This window comes from Melopsittacus undulatus, chromosome Z (genome assembly GCF_012275295.1).
Source record: "Melopsittacus undulatus isolate bMelUnd1 chromosome Z, bMelUnd1.mat.Z, whole genome shotgun sequence".
In the NCBI taxonomy this organism is placed as follows: Eukaryota; Metazoa; Chordata; class Aves; order Psittaciformes; family Psittaculidae; genus Melopsittacus; species Melopsittacus undulatus.
In genome coordinates this window covers 36,809,630-36,828,067 of record NC_047557.1, presented here as the reverse complement: position 1 = coordinate 36,828,067, position 18,438 = coordinate 36,809,630, and the positions used below count along the sequence as shown (strand labels likewise).

General features: G+C 40.0%; 1 protein-coding gene across 2 annotated transcripts in view; it reads left to right on the top strand.

The window, feature by feature from the left end:
* The window catches only part of PCSK5 (proprotein convertase subtilisin/kexin type 5), a 261,360-nt gene that overhangs the window by 135,164 nt on the left and 107,758 nt on the right, over positions 1-18,438 (top strand). For both annotated transcript variants that reach the window (XM_034072696.1, XM_034072697.1), the window contains exon 9: positions 3,352-3,452. In XM_034072696.1, coding sequence (XP_033928587.1) covers positions 3,352-3,452 — 101 coding nt within the window. The remainder of the gene's footprint in view (positions 1-3,351; positions 3,453-18,438) is intronic.

Below are 18,438 nucleotides of genomic sequence, written 5' to 3'. Positions count from 1 at the left end.
TTTTTTACCTTAGCCGTTAACGTCCCGATCAGTGAAACTATGGAAAGATCGGTTATGCAGCCTCAATAATGACTGTACAGAAATGGCATCTCCTTAATTCTTCAGAGGAAGTTACTTCTATAAAACTGTTGCAGTGTTCTAGAGCTTTTTCTTTAATAAATACATGGACTTTCTGAAAGCTGTTGGCTTCTGCATATGGCAGGTATTACATTGTGGTGACTAATTTAATTTTTCTCTGCCTTTTATCAGGGTGTCTGTCCTAGGTTGTTGATTTCATGTTGGTTAAACTAGGTCAGTACCAGAAACATTGTCATTGTCTTCAATCAAATCTGGTTGATTCAAAAGATTTAGAAGTGGCTATAATTCATCTCCCTAGAAATATGGCATAGACTTTTCTTGGGCAGTCTGACTACCATTTTCATAGCTCAGCAGTTGTTGCAAAGGTATTTGAAGCGTACAAATGTGCTGTACTCAACAAAAGATGCAAAAATTTCTGCTTATCCCCACTCTTAATCAGAATGACAGCTAATATACTCTAATGAGAGCTTCATGATGCTGTCAGATACCACATCCTTTTATTGTAATTAATGATGTTGCCCTCATACGGTTCACTATTTTAATTCTTCAAGCTTGCTCACCTGGTGGTGGTCCTGTACCCTTTTTTTTTTCCTTAGGGTGGATGCAACTCTTCTCTGACATTGAATCCATAGGGCTGAAAAAATGCCTCAGATCTTGGAGGTAACTTAGACTTAAACATCTCAGCCTCTATTAGTAACTTGGCTTTGAAATAGCTCAAGTGGGATTTCCACTAAGGAAGCTTTCCGTACAACATCTGTGGATATATTTGCTGAGTGAAGGAGAGAGATAAGGATCTGTAGTTCAAACTGCTGCCACAACATCAGCTTTGAATGTGAGAGATGTTGCAAAATAAAGAGCCGTCATGGTTTGTTGTGCTTAATATCTGTAGCTACAGGACAATAAAACACTCTGGAAGCATGTTATTCCAGAGGATGAGAGATACAGATAGCACAATTCAGTGTGCTTTTCACTGTATTGAGAGAGGCTGTCTCTTAAGAAAAGGCTGCTCTTGGGGGCACTTCTCCCTGCCTGAGCTCCCATAAGCTTTGCCTATGGTCTTCTGAGGAAAGCGCCTGCTGCACCACTTTTTTGCAAGGGATAAGGTACCAGGCTACAAAAGAGACAACCATGTGTTAGTCCCTTTTCCTGCCCTCTTTTTCCTGATCTCCCTTTTACTCCTTGCCACAGTGCTGACCATTGTTTTTACAAACGAGATACCGGAATCTTGTACCTATTAGGGTGCTTGTCATCCTGTAGTCTTTCAACATGTTAATCACTGCAAAATCACTGCTTGCATTTGCACATACAGGCAATGTCATGTTAGGACAGTTCCTGTTGCAGTTTCACTGCTTCATATTATCACGGCATTTATGGGATTTGCATGCTTAAACGTTTTTCCAACACTTTTCATTGTTTAAATTAATACAGTCATTACAAAAGAAGAAATTACATGAACATTTTGTTTATGGGGTTCAACTTTTACCTGATGAACGATAAAAGAAATTATTTAACAAGGTGTGCATTTATGAAGGATATTAAATAATAAGGGGAAAAAGAGGTTCCTTCTGAACTTTGTTATTCAAGAAATCTGACTTTTGGTATGTTCACTAATTTAAGTGTGTGACATTATAAATGCCTTTATCCCTCTTTCAATTTCTGAAAGCCTCCATTTTGTTTCGCTTGCTCACTGCTTGTGTTCAGTAATAATTTCCTGGTGCTGTTAGCTCCTTCCCTATTAGAAGTCTTCTGTGTTAGCTTGTATATGCTTATATGTCATGAGCACTTTAAGCAGCCTTATACAAATTATGTAATCCATATACTACTGAATATGGCAAATGCAAATGTATGAAACATATGAAGCATGCAATTGCTTGCATTCTGCCCAGAGATGATGTGGCTGTTTCTTCAGGTCGTATTTTGCGTATCTTCCCGTTTCAAATCTAGACAGACATTTTTAGATGCCCTGTGCTTTTTTGTGATTTTTTGATCCTCTCATCTCTCCTTTTCCCATCTTTCCGCATACCTGTGTTGCAAATGAAGTATTATACTAGTGAATTAGGGTTAGGGTTAGGGAAATGGAGATATAGTAATTCTGGTTGCTTAGGTAGGAAGCTGTGTGAGCAACTTCCTTGCCTCCCAGGCAGATGTCTCGTAGTGACTGAGTCTCAGGGATTAGCTAAAATGCTGAGAATAAGGTTTGGCATCACAAGTCATTCACTCTGGCACCTTCATGGAGTTTTCCGTGCTGTGGGCTGCTACTGCTATCTGCTAGCAACTTTCCTCAAGTCTGCATGGGTTTTGCTTGAGCTTCTGTTAGGTAGTAGTGGCTTACTATCTCTGCTGCCTTGCTCTTGCTAGCAACTACTTCTTCTGGAAGAAGATCATAGGTTATAATCTCTTTAGATTGCCTGAAAGAAGCAGAATTTAGGATAAACACATTTTTTGTGTGTGATATACTGTCTTACAGAAAGAATCTGCCTAACGTTCATAATGATATCCTAATGCTAAGTAGAAGACTGTGTCTCTAGTTGGTAGTGCACATTACAGTTCATATTATCTACTTTAAATTACATATAAAAATATGTGGCAGGATATATTTAAGTAATTTGTAACAATTTAGATCTGCAAATAACTAATTAGCTGGTAATGTCTAGGTCAAATTTGTGATTACATCAGGACTTTCCAATGAATTGTTGCTTAATTTCATGTGAATTATTGCATAAGGCATGAAGGAAGGATTAATCACGATACTTAGCATGAGCCCAGTGGTATTCTGTTCTGTCACATAGTTCCAATGTGACTTCAGGCAACCTGATTACCCCCTGCATACTTCTCCTGTAGTATCTGGGCATAACCAGGCTGTACATAGGGAGTTCTGTAAGATGGAGCTCCTTCTTCTTTGTGAAGCACTTAGAGATTCTTAGACATAAAATATTCTATAAATGCAGTAGAAGGGCAGAGTTCTAACTGTGCTGTTTTAAAACACTCTGCATGTTTTTCTAATTTACAAGTCTTTTTGTTTATCATGCCATGAGAAGAATGGAGACTAATTTATGTTTTCAGTGCAACAGAGGAACTTGTAAACTTCTCCAAGTTCACAAGTGACTTCAGGCTCAGAGTATAATGTCATGTGTTCTGACACCTTTTTTTTTAACTTTCCTTGCAATGAAAGAAGGGAATATGGTCCATGTACATGCAGCTCATTTGAGCAAATGAAACCTGTTCTGATTTCTAAAGCTGTGTTCTAAATTTCACACATTCAATTTCTTCCAGATCACCACAGACCTGAGGCAGCGTTGCACAGACAGCCATACCGGAACCTCAGCCTCTGCACCTATGGCTGCTGGCATCATTGCACTGGCACTGGAAGCAAAGTAAGATCCAAGTTATACTCTGAAAAAACAGTAAAACTTATGGAAAGAACTTTCACACTCATCAGGTGCCTTTATCCAGGGATCTCAAGGTGTTTTGGAAACTCTGTTGTAACAAATCACAGTACCATTCCAAGGGCAGGAAAAATACGTGTGGTTATTTCATCTGCAGAAAGCTGACACCATGGAAATGACAACAGAGTATGCAGTGTTGAAATGACTTGAAACCGTGTTGAACAAGATAGTTTCCACTAAATGATGTACAGCATCCTCACAATGTCTTACAGTACCCTCACAGTGCTGCCCAGATCTGCTGGACTCTGCAGGCTACTGTAGGTCACCTCTTGCATTCATCAGGCTCTTCTTAGTGGTGTCCATTCTTTAGTGTTGAAAAAAGTTTTGGGGTGGTGTTAGGCTATCATGAACAAAAATGAACATAGGATGAAATATAGAAATTCTCAACTTCTGAATGCTGACACAAGTCTGTTTTTTAAGTAGGTTAATTTCCTCAGCTGTAAAAACTGGATAGTGTGGCTCCATAGTCACTTTACCTCAGAAAAATCTCCGTCTTACACTTATTCTCTCAACTGCAGGATTTTGTTCTTTGTGTAATAAGTATCTTTAATATGTTTCATGGAGCAGCAGAAATACTGGAAATTTATTGGGTAAATATGTATTTCAAAACTTTTTGCATTACTTTGTGCTGTATTAGATAATATTTGCAGGTCTGAGGTGGAATGCTCCACCACAAGTCCTGCTTGAAATCAAATGTTTCTCTGTGGTAGGACACCAACTCTATTAAATTCGAAAAAAAAAACAGTTTCCTCTGGGGGCTTCCAGTTCCTTTGAAGGAAGTAAAAAATTTTCACACAATAGCGATTTCAAATTATATATAATTTATAACAGTAGAATTATTTTTACACTTTCATGTGCAAGAAACCATGGGTCAGTTTTCAACACATAATACCTTTTTGCTGTTGAGATATAGTCATAAGAGTTAGTAATTGAAGAGCTGACATAATCTTAAATAGTGTAGTACTTGTATCATTATGATTAATTTTCTTAATGAAATCACTAGAAACAAAGGTATTTTAAAATATTCATATAATGCTATTGTTTAAAGTATATATGTGTATCTTTTTTAATTTCAGCTTTAAAATCCTTAAATCATTCTAAACATCTTGCACATGCAGATAAAATTGTATGTGCATAAATTTAATTCTGCTGAAAGTTTTTCTAATTGTTTCTTAATGAATGCAGTTTGCTTGGTAATTTATTGTTTGTGTTCTATATGATACTTTGCATGCATTTTCTAACAGACTATTATTGTAATTGAAACTTTCAAAGAATTACAGCACAAAATACTTACAGCCAAGTTATTGATGACTGTGGCAAAACACACCGAAGCTTACACTTTACACAGGCTTTTTTCTTTGTGAACTTTAGTGACTATACAAATAAGAAATCCTTGTTAGTGCTATGTACTACTTAGGAGTTTGAGGGTTTTTTTCCAAACTAGTAGTTGCTATGATAGGAACAAAGACAAGGCTGCATTAATGTTTCACATGTGGTGATAGAGACAAAACGCACCAGCGACTAAAGACCCTAGTCACTTTCTTGTGTTTGTAGTACTTTGTTGCATGGTGCTAACAAGAGATTTGGGGTGAAAAAATACTGATTTTATTTTCTTTCAGATTCTGTTCAATTTGTGTATATGGAGGGATCTTTCTCGTTTCCAAATGTTGGCCTGTGTTTTAATAGATCCAATGACATCTTAATAATATCGTAGATCTGGTTTTATTAATTTGTAGATGTTCTTCAGCTTTTCTATCCTAAGAGTACTTACAACCAACCTTTTGAGCACAGCTGTGAAAGAAAAAAGAGGAAATAAGGAAAATAAATATTTCCAGCTTTCCCATTATGTTTTTCCCATGAATTAATCCAGTCTTAGGGTTTGAGAAACTGTTGGTCTTATGAACTTTTAGATTATGAAGTAAGGCCTTAGTATTACAAGGCAGTCATATCATAATATATTAATAGAATTATAGACTGGTTTGGGTTTGAAGGGGCCTTACAGATCATGTACTTCCTGCCGTGGGGTGGGGCACCTTCCACTGGAGCAGATTACCCAAAGCCCGTTGAACAGTATCAGGGATAAGGCAGCCACAATTCTCTTGGCAACCTATTCCATTGCCTCACCACCCTCATGGTAAAAAATTTTCTCCGAATGTCTAATCTAAATCTACCCTTTTTCAGTTTAAAACCATTCCCCTTGTCCTGTCACTACATGCCCTTTTAAAAAGTCCCTCTCCAGATTTCTTGCAGGCCCCATTTAGGTACTGGAAGGCTGCTCTAAGGTCTCCCTGGAGCCTTCTCCAGGCTGAACAAGCCCAGATCTCTCAGCCTGTCTTCATAGAAGAGTTGCTTCAGCCCTTTGATATATTTGTGGCCTCCTCTGGACTTGCTCCAGCAGGTCCACATCCTTCTAATGTTGTTGCCCTCAGAGCTAAGCACAGCTCTGCAGGTCCTCTCATGAGAGCCGAGTAGAGGGGCAGGATCACCTCCTTCGACCTGCTGGTCATACTTCTTTTGGTGCAGCCCAGCATACAGTTGGTTTTCTGGGCTGCAAGTGCACACTGCAGCTGGCCTGTGTTAAGCTTCTCATCAGCCAACACCCCAAGTCCTTCTCCTCAGGACTGCTCTTGTTGTCCAGTCTGTATCTGTGCTTGGGAAATTCAGTTTTAGTGACTTGGATTTGTTTGTATAGAATCTGTTCAGATTATTTTAATCCATTTCTAAACAGTTACTCTCATCTGCTTATCTGGTTTGAAAATTCAGTTTGTATTTTTCACCTTTGATACCTACCAACTTATGTGATCTTAAATAATGCTAGGAATTCAAAGTATACAAAAAAAACCTTTTGAAGCCGTGTCAAGTAGTTTATTCAATACTTCTAAAATATATGGCATGAAAAGGACATGATAGTGTGTCTTGGCATTAGGACTTACTGGAACTCATTTGCATTCAGAGTTTGTCTTTACACAGACACTTCCCTAGATGCCATATTAGTGCCTGTGCTAATGGCCCTAATGTTCATACAATTTTTTTTAAAAAGAGTAGTTGGAAAGGGGTTTTGCAAAACTATTTATGATTATCATATAGCAAGCTGTTTAAAAATTGGAGCAGTTAGTCCTGAACACTTCTTGAATATGTCTGTAATAATGTATAGTTTTATTCCACTTTGTGCTGCAAAACACAACAAACTATGCCGTGGGAGGGTTTTGGGTTTATGGGGTCGGTTTTCCCTAGTAGCCAAGTTTTGTTCCTGGGAAACATCAGGAGGTGAGCAGAGCACTAGTCTGGCCTGGATAGAAGTCCTAACAGCCAAGAAGTTGCTTCAACTCACGTACAAAGGTACATTAAATGAATGGAAAATGAGCAAGGTGGATTTCCACTCTGACTTGCCACTTTCTTTCTTTGATAAGCCCCATATGGTGGGATTGGCAAGTAGCTGAAGGAAGACCTCTTACTTCCACTCAATAAACCCTCATTTGAACCCTCCACTTGGTTTTCAACTGGGATCTGCTCCTGAAATCCTGGTTTGGGATTGTGGTCTACTAAATATTGCAATTTGAAATAATGTGAACACATCCTTTTTTTTATTTTCTATCCAGCGTTTCAGAATCAAGTGTCATGTTCTCCTCCGGGAATCAAAGACTTATAACTGAGTTTCAGACTGCTTGTTTAGAATCCCTGAGGGCAAAATGTAGATATGCAACAACTATCACACAAAGGATATCTCTTAATCTTCATATTCTATGGTTTTCTTATGGTATTCAGGTAGTTAATTGATATATCAGTTGATTCCTGGTATATCTAGGATCCTGTTCAGGCTGTATTGCACTTCTTAGTCATTACATAATGTTGAATTCTGGTAATTGTAAACCAGCAATTACGGATATGAAGTGTAATCTATTTAGTCAGACGAGGCAGCAATGTTCTTACTAAAAGTGAACTACTTGTATTGCATAGTACCATCTACTGTTGATATGAGAAATACTTTTTCTCATTGATGAAAGGTCTGAATTTGGAAACTGGGTCAATCAGGGACAGAAGAGCCACTATGCTCACATTTGTTCCAGTGGGTATTGTGCTGTGTTCCTCTGGAAAAGCCAAATTTAAAAAAAAAAAAAATTAAAATCTTACGGTGCTGATGGAAGAATACATTGTACATCCCCAGATGAACTGCATGTTTCACTGTCTGTAAGCCAATGCATGTTTTCCAACCCGTGATAACAGCAGTTGCATGAGTAAGAAGTACTACCTGAAATGGAAATATTAATCTGCTATATTTCTATACTCAGTGGTACATCTTTGGAGAGTCTGTTTACTTCTGTGATTCCTTTTATGTGAGCTATATACTTCATTTATCTTTGGTTACATGAAACCAAGCCTAGAACAGGGTAGTGCTGGGAAGAGATAAAGAAATTCAGTTAATTCTGATACCATCGATCCAGTCAGAAATGTGAGAGTGCACCACATTCTTGTAAAAGGCAGTACAACCAAGAACAATCACTGAGATGAACGGAAAATTGAGTTCACATTGCAAGGGGTCAAGAGTGTCAAAGGAAAATACTTTGGATTTCTGAAAACTGATTAGATACTTGCAATATTTCCCATAGTGATTGGTTGTCTTACAGAAAGGAGGAGAGTAATAACGTACTGTCTAGCAAGGGGCAGTTTTGGATATAGAGAACATAATTCTGTGTCATCAAAGTTATGAGGCTTTTACTGATTCATAAGTATAGTCAGGGGCTAAAGGTGATGAGACAGTTGAGGCAACTGTGGAAATACTGTCAGGTGACCTCTATATGCAGGCCTCCAGTGTAAGAGGAGATGTTGTCATTTACGTCAACCAGCTTTAGTTAGGTCTTTGCTTCACTGATTGGCTGCCTGTTATAAAAGGGAATGCTAGAGCATGTGAGTTGGAAATCTTTTTGTGAATCTTTGCATTTTTAGAACAGTTTTAAAATAATGCTCTTAATTGTGAAGCATTTGAAAAACTTAAACATAAATACATGCTTAAGTTAGAACCTGTGTTTCTTTTGAGTTTTAACCACCTGTGCCACTTATGCAATTCCAGTTATTATATTGACACTGACCTGGATATATTTTCCTGAATTGCAGGATGCCCTGTATTTCCCATTTAAAGGTCCTGTTTTCAGTTCCATGTAAATTTGCTGACGAAAAATTGTTCAGTCTGAAATTTTCTATGTAACTGGCTTTAAAAATGTTTTAAGAAAATCCTGTTCAGACATTTCTTAAACTGAGTCTGGGTTAAAAAAAAAAAAAAAAAACAACAAAAAACAAAAACCAAACCCAAAAAAGCAAACAAAAAAAAACCAGACATGTTTGATTGTGATAATTTTTAACTTTTTCATTGAGTTTTACCGTGTCTGCGCTATGGAGCAACAGCTAGAAACAGAACAAGTGGATAAACATTGTTCTGGTGCCAGGGTAATGCCTTTTACTTTTATAAGCTTTTCAGAAATCTCAGTTGGCATGTGCTCAGTTGAGAGTTAAGATTTTGGCAGCTCTATCCCTTATAGCTTTTTGGTTCTCCAAATGTTCCCCAGACTCAGGTTTTAGAGGCTGTTCGGCACTATCTCTGAAGTTGCTCTTAGTGGTGCTGCTGGCTTTTCACTTTCAGAGCAGGGAGCTCATCTGCTTTTCCCAGTCTGTGTTTTTGCAGCAAGAGGAAAAGGAGCAAGTTCACAGGATTGCAGTCTTCCTGTAGTCTTTCTTTTAAGATTCATTGCAGTACAGTGTCATAGCTCTACTATATTTAAAGTGATCAGTTTGATCAGATTTGGCAGCTAGGTCAAATTAATAGCCTGGGTACTATGCTAATCAAAACAGCCTGCATTAACTAACCTGATAATAATGTAATGATTCCCTACATGCCCAGTTGTAGTTTGTTCTAAAACTGAGAACTGACCTAAGGTTTTTGCTGCTGCTGTTTCCATGCTGGTATCCCTCAGCTGACTGTGCAAACTGTCTTTTGGGTGGTCCCATTTCATTCTTCCTCTGGACAAGGCATAATAAGGGGTGTGATTCAGGTACCTCTCAAGATATTTCTCCTTAGAAACTCATCATTATCAACCTGCATTTGGGCCGTTGATTGTTTTCTTTTTGGCACTTAGGATTTTCTGTCTCTGGGGAAAACATTATAGTTTGTAACGTCTAGAGTCTACCACTATTATGTGCACTGTGGATTTGGCACAGGTACACCAGAAAACTGTTCCTGGTTGATGTCTGTCTGCTTATCCTGCAGTTCATCTAAAGGAATATACCTGCCATGTGGTATCACAACTTGTCTGTATTCTATCCTAAAAAACAATATGTAATAATGTAAAAGATGGTTGTATCAATTGAAAAGCCTTCAGACTGACTCATAAAAAGACTAGGATGCATTGCAGAAGCTATGGAGATGCTGCACAGATATAAACTGAATGACATGAACTAGAGCCAGACATAAATCGGTAGAGATTATGTTGTGCAGAAAAATGCTGTTACCTCAAGAAGATGTTCAAAAAGCTAAGCTTTGAATGGAAAATTCTGATATTGTAGAATTTGTTAGCTTGAGATATTTAAGATAAATATGCTTAAAACATGAGTAATATGCTGAAATTACTTAGACATTGTTGAAATGGACAGATTAAAGCATGCCTTTACACAGTGAAATTTGGCAAATATCAGGACACTCAGAATGTAATTGGTTTAAATTATGTGTTCTTAATGAGTGTTCATCAGCAGTTTGGTTTTAGATGTGTATCACTGCTCTTCTTTGTCCAGTACCTAAATTAAGCTATTAATGGAAAAAGAGGAGGAATATGACAATGAGTGGAAAGGCTTTTGACAGCAATTTTTGATTCTAGAGAGACGTTTTCACAAAATTTCATTAACTGCACATCTATTTAGTCAGAGGGCTATTGTATATATCATTAACACAACTAATAGCTGATCTTTGACTACAGTATTTTCAGTTGCTATCAATTTTTTTTTAAGGGATTGTCATCTTTAGCCAGGCTTGGGTTTTTTTCAAAGTCATCTGATTGGGCAAAATCGAATGCAAATCAGAAATTAGTAGGAGGAGTGGCAAATTTCTGACAAGCAGTATGGAACTGAGAAGAGGTGTGAGCAAAGAAGGAACTGAGAGTTAATTCTGAAGTACAAATGGTTTTGTTTGATACACTATTTGAATGAACAGTGGTTTAGCAGGTCAGAAAATGAAAAGACTACTAAATTAGAAAATTAGGTTGCATTTACAGGGAAAGAGCTACATTCTGATAAGGAAGCATATGATATTCTTTACTTTTCAAGCAGGAATTTAACAGGATTATTTACACATTATATGATGATTAGAATCTGTAAGGGTGTCAGGCATGTCAAAAACATTTTGTATATCCGTGTGTATGCACAACTGAATTATTAAACACTGGAGTCCATCTTTTTATCTTATTTTCAGGAATGAAATGCTTATGCTGTAGACCATTTAGACACCTAAGCACAGGGTAAGCACAACAATTAGAGGCTGTCTTAATGTCCCATCCTTCTTAAAATCCTGTGCTACAATAGGCATATTCACACTGACTCTATCTGACCTGGGAAAGAATGTGTCCCATTAACATAGCTAATACTCTTTTGTTTATAAATTTATCAAAAAGCCCTTAAGGATGGTGTGAAATTAGCGATTCAAATGATTTGCTGGGCACAGAGACTCCTTTTTATAGTAACAATTATAGAATCATAGAATACTTAGGATTGGAAAGGACTTCAAGATCATCTAGTTCCAACCCCCCTGCCATGGGCAGTGACACCTCACACTAAACCATATCACCCAAGGCTTCGTCCAACCTGGTCTTGAACACTGCCAGGGATGGAGCATTCACTACCTCCCTGGGCAACCCATTCCAGTGCCTCACCACCCTAACAGTAAAGAATTTCTTCCTTATATCCAGTCTAAACCTCTGCTGTTTAAGTTTCAACCCGTTACCCCTTGTCCTATCACTACAGTCCCTAATGAATAGTCCCTCCCCAGCATCCCTGTAGGCCCCCTTCAGATACTGGAAGGCTGCTATGAGGTCACCACGCAGCCTTCTCCAGGCTGAACAGGTCCAACTTTCTCAGCCTGTCTTCATATGGGAGGTGCTCCCGTCCCCTGATCATCCTTGTGGCCCTCCTCTGGACTTGTTCTAACAGTTCCGTGTCCTTTTTATGTTGACGACTCCAGAACTGCTCACAATACTGCAAGTGAGGTCTCACGAGAGCAGAGTAGAGGGGCAGGATCACCTCCTTTGACCTGCTGGTCACGCTTCTTTTGATGCAGCCCAGGATACAGTTGGCTTTCTGGGCTGTGAGTGCACACTGAAGCTGGCTCATGTTCATTTTCTCATTGACTAACACCCCAAAGTCCTTCTCTGTAGGGCTGCTCTGAATTTCCTTTTTGCCCAACCTGTAGCTGTGCCTGGGATTGCTCCCACCCAGGTGTAGGACCTTGCACTTGTCATGGTCAAACTTCATAAGGTTGGCATCAGACCACCTCACAAGTGTGTCAAGGTCCCTCTGGATGGCATTCCTTCCCTCCAGCGTATCAACAGAACCACACAGCTTGGTGTCATTGGCAAACTTGCTGAGGGCACACTCAATTCCATTGTCCATGTTAGCGACAAAGATATTAAACAAGACCGGTCCCAACACCGATCCCTGAGGGACACCACTCGTTACTGATCTCCAGCTGGACATTGAACTGTTGACCACAACTGTTTGAGTGCGACCATCCAGCCAGTTCTTTACCCACCGAGTGGTCCACCTATCATATTGATGTCTCTGCAATTTAGAGACAAGGATGTCATGTGGGACAGTATCGAACGCTTTGCACAAGTCCAGGTAGATGACATCAACTGCTCCACCCCTGTCCATCACTTTTGTAGCCCCATCATAGAAGGCCACCAAATTGGTCAGGCAGGATTTTCCCCTAGTAAAGCCATGCTGGCTGTCACCCAGCACCTTGTTATTTTTCATGTGCCCTAGCATGCCTTCCAGGAGAATCTGCTCCAAGATTTTGCCAGGCACAGAGGTGAGACTGAGTGGTCTGTAATTCCCTGAGTCATCCATTTTCCCCTTCTTGAAAATGGGGGTTATATTTCCCTTTTTCCAGTCTTCGGGAACTTCACCTGACTGCCATGATTTTTCAAATATGATGGCCAGTGGCTTTGCAACTTCATTCACCAGCTCCTTCAGGACCCGTGGATGGATTTCATCAGGTCCCATGGACTTGTGTATGTTCAAGCCCTTAAGATGGTTTCGAACCCGATCCTCTCGTACAGTGGGCCCAAGGTCTAGATTTTCACAGTCCCTGCATCCACCTTCCAAGACTTGAGTGCTGCGGTCAGAGCCTTTGCCAGTGAAGACTGTGGCAAAGAAGTCATTCAGAACCTCAGCCTTCTCCAAGTCCTGTATAGCCAGTTCTCCTGAAAGTTTCCGGAGGGGGCCTACATTGTCCTTAGTCTGTTTTTTAGCCGCTACATACCTATAAAATCCCTTCCTGTTATCTTTAACATCCCTTGCCAAGTTGAGCTCCAATTGGGCCTTAGCTTTCCTAACTTGCTCCCTAACTACCCTGACAACATCTCTGTATTCATCCCAAGCCACCTGTCCTTGTTTCCATCTTTTATAAGCCTCTTTTTTCCTGTGAATTTTTCTCAGCAGCTCCTTATCCATCCAAGGAGGTCTCCTGGCCCTCCTGCTGCACTTCCTTCTAGTCGGGATGCAACACTCCTGAGCCTGTAGCAGGTGATCCTTGAATGTTAACCAAGAGTCTTGGGCCCCCCTGCCCTCTAGGGCTATATCCCATGGAACCTTGCTAAGCAGGTTCCTGAAGAGGCTAAAGTCTGCTCTCTTGAAGTCCAGGGCAGTGAGCTTGCTGCACGCTCTTCTCACTGTCCTGAGGACCTCAAATTCGACCATCTCGTGATCACTGCATCCAAGACTTCCCTGGAGCGTCACATTTCCAACGAGCCCTTCCCTGTTGGTGAGCACGAGGTCAAGCAGGGCACCTCTCCTTATTGGCTCCTTTATTGCTTGCAGAAGGAAGTTGTCTTCCACACAATCAAGGAACCTCCTGGATTGCTTGTGCCAGGCCGTACCGTCCCTCCAACAGATGTCAGGGTGATTGAAGTCCCCCATGAGAACAAGGGCCTGTGAGTGTGAGGCTTTTCCTATTTGTCTGTAGAGTTCTTCATCCACAGGTTCCTCTTGATCAGGCAGTCTGTAACATATCCCCACAGTAATGTGTCCCATCACCGATTTCCCCTTAACCCTGACCCACAAACTTTCTGTTAACTGATCACCTGTCCCCAGATGGAGTTCCATACTCTCCAGCCTATCCCTAACATAAAGGGCAACTCCCCCTCCCCTCCTACCAGGCCTGTCTTTTCTAAAAAGCCTGTAACCTTCCATTCCAACACTCCAGTCAAAGGAGCCATCCCACCATGTTTCTGTGATGCCTATTATATCATAGCCCCGTAGATGTGCCCACATCTCTAATTCCTCTTGTTTGTTCCCCATGCTACTGGCATTTGTATAGCGGCATCTGATCCGAGCTCCAAATGAAGCCAGCTCAGTGGCTGGAGTGGCTAGAATATCACTGCATTGCTCAGAGTATTTATTATAGGTGCTGGCAACTGACCGGGTGTGTTGGGATGGAATGATGCTTCCCTCCCCAACACAACTAGTTTAAAGCATCCTTGACAGGTCTGGCAAGCCTCCCAGCAATGCCGCTCTTCCCTTTCTTTATCAGAGCAGCTCCACCAGACCCCAGTAGGCCTGGCCTACAAATGTGGGCCCCATGTCCAAGACACACAAACCCTTGACTATGACACCACCCTTTTAACCATTTATTAACCTGTCCAATCCTCCTTGCCTTTGGAAGGTCCTTCCCTGTGTCTTGGAGAATTGTCAAAAAGACTGTCTGAGCTCCAGAACCCCTGACCACCTCTCCCAGAGCTCTGTAGTCCTTCTTTATACTCCTCAGGCTACTACTGTCTATATCCCTAGCACCCACATGTATCACTAGAAGCGGGTAATAGTCCATGGGACTTACTAGAGCAGGCAGCCTCTCCGCAACATCCCTGATCTGTGCCCCAGGTAGGCAACACACCTCCCTTGCGACCGGGTCAGGCTGACAGATGAGCGCTTCTGTCCCTTTCAAGGCAGAGTCCCCTACTACTACAACCTGCCGCTTTTTCCTTGCGGCACCAGTAGAGATCTTCTGTTCCAGTGCAACAGCCAACTGTTTCTGATGCAAGTGCATTTCCTCATCAGCCCCCTGCAGGACAGCAAAGCGGTTCTGGGTGGGTACAGCAGATTTAGAAGGAAGCCCCTTGCTTTTAATTGCTCTCTCCCTCCTTTGGTTGTTTTTTTTTTTTGTTACTAATTCCCAGCTTCCCTGATCAACAGCCCCCTTCTTTCCTCCATGAGTTAGAGGGGAATCTTGAGGCCCCTGTGCTGTTTGGGCCTGGAGCAAGCAGTCCTGCTTCCTCTCAGCTTCCCTGACATCTTGCAGCTTACTGACAACATCCCGCACCTCAGTCCCTGCTGCAGGAGGACCTCCATCAGGGAGCAGCGAGTGCAGCCCTGCCCATTCTGCACCTTTCCCTCACAGGACCAGTGCAGGCACTCTCTACACTCCAAGCTCTGCACCGCCACCTCCCCACTTACCGGCTCTGTCTGGGTGCCTATGCTGGCCACCACCGGGGCGGCCAGGGCAGAGCTCCCAGACTGGACCCTGGTCATATCTATGTCTGTTCTCTCACAGCAAAGATTATTCGGTACTTCCAAACTGAGTGATGATCTTCCTCTTAGTTCACCATTTAATACTGCGTTTTTCCTTGATTCTTTGGTGAAAAGTTTATTGTATTCTTCCAGCAATCCTCATCTGCTATTTTGGTGGGAAATATTTTTTTCAGATAGGCCATTTTTGTCACATTCAAATTGCTGGGTATGAAGATCATGTAGCAGCCATTATTTGTGTTGCTAACCATATCATCTTGCTAATAAAAAAACAAATGACCAAACCAAAGTTGCACCCTATTTGTTTATTGCATTGAATGATATTTTTGCTGATTTTCAGTCTTGCACTGGTTATTTATTCTGAACAGTCATTTTTGGCATGGTATAATTATGCAAAAGGGTAGAGCTTGAATTCTTTACTATTTCCAGGATTAGCCCAGTTGTCACTAGGGAGACTACTTGTGGAATGAAGAAATCATATTTGGCCAAAAATGATGACCTACTACTTCTAAGCAGCCTTCTTAAAGATACAGTTAAATCTCAAATGAATATTACTGTAATACAATTTATTTGTCCTATTTCATTTTTTCACATTTACTTTGTTTCATAAACATTTTGAGAAGCCTGAAGAAAGAGGGCTGTGCCTTAGAGTAAAATTATTGGCTAAGGACACAACAGTCATTATTTTTTGGCTTCAGTACAAGTACTTTCATATGTAATTGTTCTCAATTCTGGTTTTTTTGGTTTGAGTATTGTCTGGTATGTGTAATCCCAAGGCAACTTCAGATGAGACATTGAAAAAAAAATCTGGAAAGAAATCACCCATTTTTTGAAATCAATCCATTATCAAACAGAGTTAGTACTGTTCTTGTTAATGCATTTCTTCATTTCAAGATGCTTAGTCATTAATTCTTCTGAGATTAATCAAGTGGTAAATCAATTAACATCAGTGACATCTTGTCTGGATTTGGGGCCCACATGGCTAGCAAACAACTGTTTACTCACTTAGAATCCAATTTTGACATGTTTTACAAATATTTGAAAAATTCTGTGATTTTTCCAGATGCTTTAAAATAGGCTGCTAGACTATCTTGTTAAGAAGAAAATCCCTCTTCTTTCTCCAAATGAACTGCTGTTGATATAATTCCAGTTTCCTCTTCTGTTGTTGCTTGCTTGGTTTTGGGGTTTGGTTTTGTTTGGAGTTTTAGGAGGTTTTTTTGTTGGGTTGTTTTTTCTATTTTTTTAAGGTTTCTGAAAAAATAGTATGGGCAAACAATTAAGCAATTGCAGACCTGTTTTGTTTCATAGAATCATAGAATAGTTAGGGTTGGAAAGGACCTTAAGATCATCTAGTTCCAACCCCCCTGCCATGAGATCTACTGTAGAGAGGGAATTTCAGTCCTGCAATAGCTCGATTTTTACTATAGTGAAGGTCCTACAAAATCAGTTTGAGTACTGTTCTTATGATTTTAAATCTCTTAGGTATAAATACGCCCAAACTGCCATTTCTTGAGAAGAAAAAAATCTTATGACTTGCAGAGTAAGCAAGCAGGCTGAAAGGCTGCATGAGAGACAGACTGATTTAACCATATATTCAGTCATGTGTTGGAAATCAGGCCTCTGATCAAGTCTTTCTGCACAGAAATTCTCACATTATTTTCTATGGTTAGATAAGGATGGTAGGTAGCTACAGCATTGAATGGCTCAGATTTCAAGATCTGCCATTGTTTTTGTTTTTAGAAGTTAACCATGATTCTGAGACATAATCTTATTTGCTGACTGAGCAACTTAAATTCAGTTTATGAGAGATTAGTATTATCAAGTGGAGACTATATCTTTAGTTCCTTTATCTAGGCATAGTTAGATCCACCATTAGATCTATCATTCCTCTTTAAATAATCAGTTGAACATGCGTTATCTTGAACATGTCCTTTAGAAGTTGAAAGTAGTATTTTAGTGCCTTATTTTTCACCAGTAGCATGGACAGCTTGCTTTATAGAATAACAGATTGTTTAGATTCCAGATTATGAAGAATGCAACTCTCGGGATTCCTGGAGGTCTTCCTGAAGGCTTGAAGCATGTTTTTTTAAGACTTTACACAGGCTTTCAGTGAAATTCCTGAGTTGTATAAAATCATACTGGTATTTTTTTTTCCTGAAGCGTGTTACGTGACTGTCCAAGCATACGCTATCTTACAAACCCTTAATGCTCCTTATATTCCATGACTCTATTTTCTTTTCTTTTTCTTGTTCAGTCATTTTTACCAGCTCAGCTGGATAAACAATTATTGTCATTCTAGTCCAACTGTCTAGTGTGAGAAATTCCACTTTGAGAAAAAATGTGTATTTATGCTTGTATTAATAAATGCTCAGGGACAGAAAGCATCAACTCTCCCTGAAAATAACAGAATAATTTAAATATCAGAATACCCTTATATCTGCTAGCCAAAAACACAGAGAAATTAAATGGCCATGAGTTGATAGAGCTTGGAAGATATTACAGAAAAATCTGTCTACAATTAATAAGACATTCACTTAAAAATCATCTTCCTTCTTCAGAATTTTCCATATCCTCCCTGTTCCAACAAGAATTACAGACAGGGCTTTCTGTGCTGACTCCAGAATACATGTCGCTTCCTGTGGTGTCCCAGGTGTAGGTAGAAGGGTGCTAGTTTACCTCAGCATACCCATGGTCCGCATACACCCACTGGGAAATGTTCTGCAATGGAAAAGATACACTCACAACTAAAATTGTATTATTGCAAAGGAAATGAGAAAAATATGTCTAGTTCAATGATTTGGCCACTGCCTTTGCAGTGTTCCTTACAGCTCTCATTACATAAAAGAAGTCTGACATTTTTAGGCAACTCTACTTCTTTTCAAGCATATGAATAATGACGCTCTTGGAAAGTAGAGTGTGTAAAAATCAGTTATGTGTAAGTAACCATCCTGTATGTCCCAGGTTTTTCTCTCCCATATGGAATTGCAGACCATGGTTCTGAAATTTGTTTTCATTATCAGTAATTGCCCCAACAAAGGTGGACTTCCATTCGCTAATATCCATGAATATATGCTTACATATAACTCACACAGAGGTTAGGCTAGGAGTAAGTTTTTCTATAAACAAGCTGACTGCA